General features: G+C 36.5%; 1 protein-coding gene across 1 annotated transcript in view; it reads right to left on the minus strand.

Annotated features, from left to right (window-relative positions):
* pcdh17 (protocadherin 17) overlaps positions 1 to 12,108 on the minus strand; it is a 65,464-nt gene that overhangs the window by 33,196 nt on the left and 20,160 nt on the right. The window contains exons 3-4 of the mRNA XM_043252612.1: positions 4,196 to 4,254; positions 3,877 to 4,049 (exon numbers count right to left, since the gene is read on the minus strand). Of these exons, the coding sequence (XP_043108547.1) occupies positions 3,877 to 4,049; positions 4,196 to 4,254 (232 nt within the window). The remainder of the gene's footprint in view (positions 1 to 3,876; positions 4,050 to 4,195; positions 4,255 to 12,108) is intronic.

Raw genomic sequence — 12,108 nt, forward strand, 5'->3', positions numbered from 1 at the left:
TAAAAGTTGTTCAGAGGCTGATGGATGTGTGATTCATTTTGCAAATCAGCGTGATTTAGAATATTTCATTAATCATCAAACATACTGCTGATCGCCTATATATATATATATATATATATATATATATATATATATATATATATATATATATATATATATATATATACACACACACACACACACACACTGGACAGAAGTGGATTTGTGCAGCAGTTTGTTACTCGTCTATTCCTCACAATGTCAGATACAATTGCCTGAGAACTGTCAAAACTTGTGAAAGACAAACAAGCTCAGGTGTCTCATTAAAGGGAGAGGAAGCTACTTGGTAAGTCTTTTTTTTTCAACCACAGTATCGAGGATTTTAATAATGCATACTTTAATAACTTATAAAAAGTTATTTAAACTAAACTATATCTAGTGTTACATAAGTCAAACTCAAGGAATAAAAGATTAGGGAAAAGCTGGCAGAAAAAGAGAAGTTCCTATTTCCTAAATAATGCATCAAACCCAAGCGGCTCCTTACACACAGAGACTCATATCCACTGACCATAACCTGCTGCCATAAACACTACACTGTTAAAGACGGCACTATATCAAGCTGCATATGCAGTGAAACACAACGTTCGCTCCACTGCAATGTTGTAATAGCCATCCAGCAACTGTAAAATATCCATTTCAAAGGCTTTTAACGCAGATTTAGAAGCTGGCTGTAGAGGAGACGGTCTAATGTTGGAGGTGATAATGCTTACAAGAGGACACAGGGGATCTTTAGGCTAGCCTGGGCTTTCTCTAGACTGTCATGTGTCATCTCTGTGTGAGAGAGAGCTTCAAGCGTCCCTGTCTGAGAGAAAGATACGCCCAGCCCTCTGGAGTGATATTGGCAAAACAGACAGCCATTCCCAGTTAACTTGTCTTGTAGAATGAATATTGATTTGTACACTCAATAGAAGAAAACATATTGAGGAAAGCGAGTAAAGTGAGTTTGGTCATCAAAAGCGAACGGTATGAGAGAATAAATTTACATATTATAGAACGAGCAAGAAAGCAGCATGATTTATTTAATGCAAATTAATATAAGATTAAATAAGTTACAGTTTGTTTACTATGCCATACTCCCGCTGCTCAGTGTCCATGTTTTATTGAATATAGCTTATGTTTTGCATGCAGAGAAACTGTGACTTTGCTATTCTGAAATGGTTCAGTAAGCACAAATGATGAGTGAGTTTCTAGTTAATTTGTGAATTTTTACTCCTATGAGAGAAAAAAGTAAATAAATCAAAAGTTGAAACAGAAACAGTTTTGTTCCTGGATGAATCAGCATTTTTGAAAGTAACAGTTTGACTGATTAAATTATTTACTTATAAACACAGTCGACTGTTTGGTTCCTGAATGAATCAGTTTTTTTAGCGAAGAAATTCTTATTGAGTAAGACATTTAGTATACAGTCAACTTACAATTCATGACTGAATGAATCAATGTTCTGGAACGAATAGGCTAGATTGGGTTTTGGTAAATTTTTGGGTAAAAAGTCCGCCATTTTGTTTTGTTTGAATGAATGACTGTTTTTGAGCAAATCTATTTATCTTCTCTTCGCTAAATGATTCAGTGATTTCACAGTTTAGGCAGTCAGCTGCTTTGTGCTTGAATGAATCTGTGTTTTTGAATGAATCAGTTCGAATGATTAACTTTTACCTGTCGCCACCTATTGGCACCTACTAGAATAACATGCAGAAACAAATCTTTACCAACTACAAATGAGGATAAATCACATGCAGATCTCTGTCGGGTTTTCATTGTTCGTGGCTAAGGTTATTATAAAGCTTGTTGGACATGCGAATATTGCAACTATAGCTCATGTCTTTGTGAGTGTAAGTGAGTCACACCGTTAAACTTGCTAATTTCAGCCATTCTCCAACCATTCCCATGCACCATTAAATGACTACATTCTCAAAATATGAAACATATGGGCCTCTTTAATTGGCCAATTTCTCTTGCCAGTGCATTCAGTCTATTCCTGAATTCAAATGAAAGCACACACACATACACACACAAGCCAAATCAAGGCAGACAGGCTTGGTGTACTCGTCCGCTGCCTCGGCTCAGATAGCGGTAGATTCCCCTCTGTTCTATTGATTAATTGTGCCATTATATTTGATGTATTGCTTTCTGTGGCCCATTTATTCTCTTTCTTTCTCTCATGTTTTGTTTTGTTTTTTTTTTCTCGGATTGCCATTTGAGGGATACAGCAACCGGTGTAATAGTCTTCAACACGACCCAGCAGACCCGGGTTTATATGAATAAGAGCATCTTTACATGCTTCTTTCCTGAACGAGTGCAGTAGAAAGGGAGCATGGGACCGCTTTCTTATCAGAAGTTATTGTTCTACCCGTGTCACGACTAATTTGTCCTACCGAGAGAGACCCAGAATAATTATTCATATTTAATCAGGTGGAGAATGTGACATGGCCTGCTGGATGATAAGTCTTTTTCCATGTTCCATTATCAAAATTTTAAGGAAGCGCCTCCCAGCGCCTAACCAGCACTCACTAAATGGAACGGCTAGAGTGGTTTGGCTTATAAAATCATAATGGGCCTGCCTGCTTTGATAAACTGTGAACGTGGCTAGAATACAAGAGAGAGAGAGAGAGAGAGAGAGAGAGGGAAAAGAAAAGGGAGAGGGAGAGGGAGAAAATGAAAGATGGAGGAAAGAGGACAATGGAAATAAGGAGTGTAAAGGATGGAAGATAGTTTGAAAAACAAAAGAAAATAAAAGAGACAGAAAGAAGATTCAACTGTGAGGTCAGCAAATGAATAACTGATAAAAGACTTTTTCAAGCATCATTTGAAAAAAAAAAGAAATGCAGAAAAAACAGCAAGGAGAGAGAAAGCATAGGGTCAAAACAATATTGTGTGTGTTATTTTTTGGCACATTTGTAAGTAATGTTAAATGTTAATATAATATAAATTAAATTCCATAGATGTTTGAAATGTACTTTTAATGCAGTGTTGAACTATAATAATTTCATTTTAGCTATTGTAGTCATATTTTCTACCCAGGCACATTGGAAATACGTGCCTATACATACTTTTCTGCAACCCTGTAATGATGTACCTTACTGCACGCTTGCAGTTTTAAAGTCAAATGTCCAGAGAGTGGCACTAAAACACACGTTTAATACGTGACTGTGGCACATTTGTATTAGGCTGGTACAGGTACATATTGCAGTGTTTTTATAATGCTGCTTGAGGTACGTTTTGTTGCCGTTCAGAATTCAAATATTCTGATATAATAATAATATAATGTTGCTGAAGTTTAATACTCTATCATGTTAGATATTAAATATCCCTTACACCAAACCCAAACCTAAACCTACCCAATAGAGTTAACAAATGCAATGTAAAAAAAAAATCAACAACTTCTAAATATTCTATTTTAATGCACATATATTATTACAACATTTATTTAATTTTATTTATTATTTAATCATTTTAACACTTTAGAATAGGGAACACTTCTGTATTATTATCTTTGTCTTTTTCCTTAATAAATTTCTAATTTGCTGCTTTTTAATAGTTAGTAATGTAGCTAAGTATTGGGTAGGATTAGGAATGTAGAATATGGTCATGTGGAATAAAGAAAATTATGGAAATCCTTAACCAAATACACACCTACCTAGTAGTATAAAAGCATAGGATACCAAGATTTACTGCATTTGTGGAATGAGCCAGATAAAAATGGCTGGAAAGCAGAGTAAAGTGGCTAACACACAATGGACGAAAGGAATTTCCAACAATGAACGAATAGCACAAAGAAAGACTGCGAGAAAGCACTAATTCTTCGGTTTATAATGAAGTTCCTGATGTTGAAGGACTCACCCTGCTCAAGTGGTTGAGGCTTGAGGCCAGTGGCCTTCATCTTGAGCGCTTCCTTAGCTGACATGTCACAGCAGGAGCCTTTATTAGTGTCCTGATCACTATCCGCTTGGTCGCTGTCACCATGGCCGCTGTCTCTGAGACTGGCTCGCTCTGGATCTTTGAACGTGGAGCTGCTACAAGTCATAAAAACAAGACAGAAATGATCAAATAGATTAACCCGGGCATGGATGCATGGGTTTTTAGTTCTTATCTGAAGAACATTTGTGTGTAGGGGAGTTTAAGACAAATAAAGCTGAGAAAACTGTTAAATAGGCCTTACCTTTGAACAAACTGCTGCCTGTTACCCATGTAATTGGGCTCAGCAGGAAAATTGTCTGTCTGTGGAGGAAAAAGCAAAAGAGTTTACATCTTGCACAACACTGAAATGTGTCCTGGTGTGCAACAGAATCTCCTGGTGAAAGAGATTGATTAATTATTCATAAAAAAAAGGGGGTGGGAGAGAGAGAATGGAGGGGGGCTTTAATCCTTAGATTTGTGCATTTTAATTAGTCAAGGAAACATGCTAATTAAACATCCAAAACACTCAATTGCACATTTGTGAACTTAATGACCTGTTAGATACAAATAAGAGTGGAGGAGCATGGAAGAAAATGGGATGAAGAGGAGGGAGTGTGTTGGTATAAGAAAATGAGAGGATGAGATGTTAAAAGCTTTGCACGCTCACCCACACTCGCACAACCTTCTTTATCCATCAGAGAACTTCCCATTCACAACTCTTGTTCGTAATAGAAGCTAATTGTATTTACTTTAAACTGACGCTAACTGTAAAATAAATACACAGCATTACAGCGATGCAATTTGATCTTCGTGTTCACTATTCAATGCCTGCACTATGATGTAGTCTTAATGCTCATAATGTCTCACTGAAAGCTTATTTTATAGCAATATCATTTCATACCTTTTTTTTTTTCAACAGTGGCAGTATTGTATGTATGGAGAAAAAAAGAGATATGCTCAATATTAATTTCATTATATATTATTGTAATTACAATTTGACAAAAATGGTAATTTAGTTTTGCTAAATTATTGTACTACAATACATTGCATTATTATTGTAATACATGACATTATTTCATTACAATACAATTAGATTAAATATTTAGCATTTTCATGTAAATAATTTTAAATCACAATTCGAGTTGAAATATTCACATACAGTTATCTTTTTTGCCTACTCTTACACGGTAAGCATATTTACTTCAGCTTCAGACTTTGCATATCTGTCATCATTATATGAAAAAGGAGTACGTCTCAACATCTACTAATCAGTTCCGCCAAACAAAGACAGAGCTGGGTAATAAGAAACGGTTTATCGAGTAAACTTCACCGGTTTGTCATTCTTTCCAGATTTATATCCACCCCTGTCTCTCTCCCAGTCTTTCTCTTTCTCTTTCAATGGTTGACGATGACCAAAAAACCGATAGCCCCTCTCCGATCTCTCTCCTATGGGTTTCAATTACTCAATGTTACATCAATGTTGCCACAATGTGTTTGCGCACCAACTCAGAGTCAATACGGAGTGGAACAGAAGAGAATCTGGACTCAGCTGTGGTCCAGACAATATTGACATGGCTAAACGCGAGACTGAGGGAGACTAATGCATTGGTTCGTTTCTCCTCTCTCTCTCTCTCTCTCTCTCTCTCCACCATCATAAAACCTCTCAGACAACTTGATGGTACAGTAATGCAGTGCAGAAACGTTCTTCATTACTAACATTCGCTTTTATGCCTGACATTACCACGTGTACTCAGTGTATAAAAGTGTTATGGCGCACCTGTTGTTCCGAAGACATTTGAAAGATGCGACCAGGAAAATGGATCTGGGTCTTTCAGATAAAAAGAGAACCGCTATATAATCAAAGTACGAGCAATGTTTATCTTTTCAATTTTCTTTTTCGCTTCTGAAACCTTAAAACAATATCCGGAGATTTGCTAGAAAGAGATATAATATTTTTCTCCAATGCAACGTTGGACTTCAAAAGAAGACATTTGAATGGTACGTGACGGATGAAATGATGAAACGAGACGGTAAAGTCGCAGCAGGAGGGGATTGTGGGATTGTGTGAAAGGTCACGTAGGCCTCCCCTTACCCTCGTGACCTTTATGAAGCTTTGTTGAGACTCTCTATCGCTGCACGGAGTGCGTCTTTCAACCCTACCCGCAGATAAAAAGCACAGATGCAGAAGCCGAATCAAAGGCTAAATCAGCAATTGGAACGCTTCACAGATAAAGTTGTAATTGCCATGACTCTTTTGAAAATTCAAGGCGAACTATGATTCTGTAACTTTTAGTTTCTGAGGGAGAAAAAAAAAAAGTGTGGGACGTTTTCTTTAGCACAAGGGTCAGGCGACGAATCAAGCTTTTTTCGCAGCGACCATGTGGCTGTGTCATTTTGAGGTAAAAAAAAAAAGCGTATTCAGTATTACACACTAGCTCTACATTCAGCTTCCCAGAATGCAAAATCAGGCATTAAAAAAGATGAGTTAAAAAAGGTACCGACTTCTAATAACATAATCGCAGCGGTGCCAGAATAGAAGATGGTTCGTTTGGATAGTAGAGTTTGTGTGCCCTTGGCAGCGACAGGAATCACAGGAATACGACCTCCACGCGTCTACGTTTTAAAAGGTTGATAAGAGCACTTTCCGGGGAAGTGTTTTACAACATCCTGCCTGTATGCAAACTGCCCCCGGAGAGAACGTCTGAGAGAGAACGAGGAGGATAGTGCCGGACTAAATCGAGATTCGCGAGGCTTTTCTGAGATTACGCAAGCTGTGTCCGCTGGCAGCACTGGGTCAAGCACGAGTCCATGTGGCCGGTGTATTTATCTTTTCTTCGTCTACCATGTGTCTTTAGCAAAAAGTTCATCCAACCTGCAAATATACACAATCAGGAAAAACAATACACAATCTCGCAGGCTGGCATCCAAAGTCGCCTTCTCGTTCCAACGGTGTTGCTGTGAGACGCTATAAATAAAGGCTTTGTATGAACAACTAAAAGCTAATAAAAAGTACATTACGACAGTGCGGATCACACTTTCTCTTGCCAATTAGCACACAGTCATTTTTTACAAGTCTGGGTCCTGGTTTTAATAAGACGTGGATGGCATCAGGTAGCCGTCAGGTGACTTTAATACATAATGCTGCATTGCATTTTTGCTGTTTTCATATCCGGCCCAGCTGTTACATGCTACAGGCTAGCAGACAGCTAATGACCTACACCACTTATCGTTGTTACTAAACTTGTGCTTGTTTTAATTGAGTGTTTAAATCCTAATTGAGGGCACTGGACCATTATCTGTGCTACTGCATCAATCGAGTATTAACAACATGCTTAGCTTCCATCTGCATGTTTTCATCTGGTGCCATTAGCAAAAACGCTTAGACTTCAGACTTTTTATGACTGATTTCCAGATTTGTCTTTGTTGCGAGTGATTTGGCTGTTCTGTTTTTGCATTTTTATGCTCTAAACTTCAACATAGACTTTTAAAAAATGCCAGATGTGTCTTTATTGACAGAGACAAAGGCTAACGGCTAACTGTTAATTGCTTACATACACCTTTCACAGAAAACATGGCAACACTTTACAATAAGGTGTCATTTGTTAACATTAATTAATGTATTATTGAACGCTACATTTATTACACTTTTTATTAATCTTTGTTAATGTTAGTTAATAGGCATAATCTCAGTGCATTAACTAATGTTAACAAACAAAACTTTTGTTTTAAATAATGCATTAGTAAATGTTGAAAATACCATTAACTAAGATTAATAAATGCTATGGAAGTATTGTTCATTCTTAGTTTTAATTTTAATTAATGAACCCTAAGGTGTTATGGTGGAACTGTCACTACAAAATATGTAATTATAGTTAAAGGAATAAAATAATAAAAATAAAATAAACTTTTTAATAATGAAAGATAAACCCCTAAAAATATATATAATATAATAATGTAAAAAAAAAAAAAAAAACTATTTAATTTAACACACAGCACACACACACATACATACATACAAATTTAAACAATTATAATTAAATATAAATAAATGTAAATATATAATTAATTATAATTGATTTCATGCCATATCATCATTATATTAAATAATAATTTTTTTATACATTTATTTAATTTGTAAATACGTAAATGTGTAAGAATCAAACTGTGACAATCTCCCCAAAGATATTCTTTAAGGTATAGCTACCTTCTGGACATATACTTAAAATTCTCCTAACAACTGCTCACAAACACACAGCTGTCATCAAAATCCGCCTCCTTACAAAAGTTTCCTCAAGCTCCCATTCCAAAGAGAATCTATATGTGCAAGGGAGTTTGTGGGAGAAAAACAGACTCTCTCAAGAGATGGCCAGAAAATGGCTCATCTATTTCAGTGAATCCTCAGTACTCTCTCTGGAGTGTTTTCACGGTGACCAGCCAGATGCCTCCTTTCAATAGAGACAAATGAACAAAAGACAAGCAAACCTGTGTGTGTGCATTAGCGTGTTTACAGGACAAACAGAGAGAAATATAGAGGCACATTCAGTGAAAGGTACGGAGGTGGGGGGAAGATGTCATGAGGGAAAGAAAGGGATGCTTATGCAGCATAGATGCCCATCTGCCTTTCGAACGTCATTGGAGCTCTCCGGCTTGTGAAATGCATCTGGGTATTCCAGCGTGCCAGATATGTGCCCTCTGCTGTCTGACAACACAAACACGACTCAGGGAAGAGCATGTGTGTGCATTATGAAGAAAAATTGTCCATTTTCACCTTGTAAGTCTGCCAAGTGGACAAATATACAGTTTCTTTTCTTTTTTCTTTTTTTTTGACAGACTGCTCTTTGGCTTGGTGGCTATGGAGTTTTATCATACACACTAACACTCAATTACTATTTGATGTGAAAGAGGTTTAACCCATGAAGTGTATGTAAAACTAAGGCTGTTTTGATTCATTGTAACTAGCTGTAGTGTTTTGTTCAAAATAAAATAAAAAAATTCAATAATGTGCAAAAATGTTTGAATTCTACAACTTTTACATTTTTATTTTTATCTTTTAATTTTATATTTTGGCTTCATTCTTAACACGTACCACTTTAATCTCATAATTTAATGACTTTATTTTTGTATGAGTCTTATCATTATATTAAGAATTATGATTAGTAGTATAGTATTTATGTATATGTACATACTTATGTACATATGTATATAAGTTTTTCTCATTGCACTAAATTGCTGACATGATCGTTATAACAGATGTTAGCTTTACTGATCTATTAATATTTTGTTGCACATAACTTATTCTCACTATTTAGAAGTTTTTCACAAAATTATATTACTTTAATCTCATACGTATGACTTTATTCTTAAGGACATTCTATTAAATATATTAAAATGATATCATTATTTAGAATTATATTGTATTTTTATATAAATATAATCATTCTGTAGTGACTACCAAACTAAATAATATCATGTTTTCACTGTTTTATATATATTTTGTTGTGTTGCATTTACCACTACAACTATTATTCAGAGAAAAATAGCTATGAGAATTGAATTAAACTTTATTTCATTCAAATTAAATGTGCCCAAAAGCATGAAAAGATGCAAATGAACCTCGCTTCCATTATTCAGATTTATTCATACAAACTGGAGTCCACTTTAACTGCACCTCAGAAGAAAACTTTCTCAGCTCAGCTAAACAAACTAAGCTCTGACTGCAAACAGGCTCGGGCCCAGCAGTTCCCTAATTGAGTGTAAAACAGCCATCTGACATGACGGGCTACCGAGAATCAAAGGTTTCAAGGGCAAACCGTTTTTTTTTTTTTTTTTTCTTGTTGTTGTATCTGTTTGTTTGGCTGTTTGAACACCAGGCCCCTGGGTGGAATAGCATTTGCGAAATGTACACAATAAAGCTTCATAAACAAAGAGCGATCAATGTTTACAACTACATAACAAACAAGAGTAGGACAAGTTACCCCTGTGCGTGTCGAGCCGAATCAAATGAATAAGAGAATAATCGGACTCTCGAGCGATGCATTCATTATAGGGGGAGAGACAAAGAATGGCCTACTCGATGGCACAAACATTGATTAGGTCATTTCTCTAGTGCATTACCAAGTGATCAAATTCAATTAGCCGGTCATGTGTTTTCCTGTGGTTACTGAGCCTATCAATCGTCTAGCCCTAACGAACCAAATGCCATCGCCGCTCATTTCCTGCTCCCAGCCCCAGACCCCCAGTTAAAAGTTTTGAAAAATTAATTGCTTCCTTTGAAATTAACGCCACATGACTCTAGACGTTTGTGGTCAGAGTTATATTCATCGAGATTAATTACAGGGAGCCCAACAGACACCGCAGGTCATCCGTTTTTATCTAAGCCTGGATTTGACAGGAACCTTTTAAATATAATAGCCACGACACACCGCTTTCTGTTGTTTAAGGGTTTAAGCAACGCTGATGTGCACGAACACACTAGATAAATCGCCATTAATGCTGAAGTCTAATCTGTTTGCGTCCCAAATGCCCACGCGAGATGCTACTTCTGAGTGCTAACATTGTCCTAAAATGATCTCAGGCAGGAACACAACAACCATCGTCCGCGAATCTCGTTTTGTTCGGCTAGTGTCTGCGCTGCCTTAAATATTTCAAGTTTACTCAACTTAAATATCGTATAATAAAATATTTTTTAAAAAGTTGTCATGTAGTACAGTTTCACATTTCATGCACAAACGCTTACTCGTTTAAGTTGAAACAACTGTTTTGCTTCGATTGTTATTTATCCATACAATCCAGACAACACTGTCAGTTGCACAGAAGACATCCTGTTTCCCAGAAAGTCAAACTGGTTAAAATCATTTTAATAGGCGCCTACATTTCACTATTATATGAATGTTATGTCACTGAATTAATATTAATAAGTAAAGCTAATAAAAATTATATTATGTCTCCCTTTAGACACTTTTGTGATCACAGCCTACTCATTTTTTTTTTTAATGCTAAATGCTATTTTAATGCTTGAATAAGAATAATTAATGCTAAAATCTGAACACAGATCTGCATTACATTTTTTACATGTCTGTTCTTTTGTGTCTTGAATACATGAAATCCTTTCTGAGAGCAATTACTGTGATTTCCAATTCCAGCGCTCATCGCAACTACAGATCAAGCGATCTGAGCCACAAAAGAAGCCCTTATGCATATTTAAGCCACAGTGTATCTTAGTGGCAATAACCACATCTAGTCACCATTTCTTTTCACAAATCCTGATTTCAAAAATGAATAGAGGGAGATTAGAGTAATCCCGGCTGGGATTATAAGCGCTTCAGGGCAGTCCTGTTTCTATCTCTCAACTCTCTGTGTCCGGCAGACACAGATGCAGCCCGTGGCAACTGTCATACAGACCAGATAAGACCCAATATTCTCTTTGGAAACAGCAGAACATAATCCCATAACTAAGTATGTTAACAGAAAAGACAGTAAAAGATGGCGGCTGTCCTTTTCTGGTTCAAGTACAGTAAAAATGTATACACACACACACACACACATTTATATATTCACATTTCAAAACTTGTGTTTTGCATTATTAAAGCCTCTCAGGTTTGTTGAATGCAAAAAGGCAAAAGGCTTTCTGACATTCAACCCGTCCTTAAAGCTCTGGTCGTAGTTCTTAAAACAAGTGAAGTGGAAAATACATTTCTTAAGCTCATTATGATATATAAAAAAGGCTTTTACTGTGTAATTTTTCATGCTCAGACCCTCTATGACACTTCAGACACCAGGGTGAGACCTGAGGCAGACGGTCAAGCATAGAGGGACAGAGTGAGAATGAGAGCTTGAAAGAGAGAGAGAGAGAGAGAGAGAGAGAGAGAGAGAGAGAGAGAGAGAGAGAGAGAGAGAGAGAGAGAGAGAGAGAGGCTTGGCTTTCCAGTTAAGCACATTAGAGGTGTGATACAAGGAATAACCTCTCTGCATTGAAATGTGGATGGTTTAACCATTCTGAGGATTAAGGGAGCAAGACCTGTGAAAGAGAGAGCAAAGGGCTTGGGGGTCATTCTAAGAAATCAGTGGCTTTTCCAGTTGTAAGAATATCTACATTTAAGTATAATATTCTTTCCAAAAAATAATGTGCTTAAGTGTTAAGAAATTGCTTCACTTTTGTTTAGGTAAGCAGATAGA

Source organism: Puntigrus tetrazona, chromosome 11 (genome assembly GCF_018831695.1).
Source record: "Puntigrus tetrazona isolate hp1 chromosome 11, ASM1883169v1, whole genome shotgun sequence".
NCBI classification, from domain to species: Eukaryota; Metazoa; Chordata; class Actinopteri; order Cypriniformes; family Cyprinidae; genus Puntigrus; species Puntigrus tetrazona.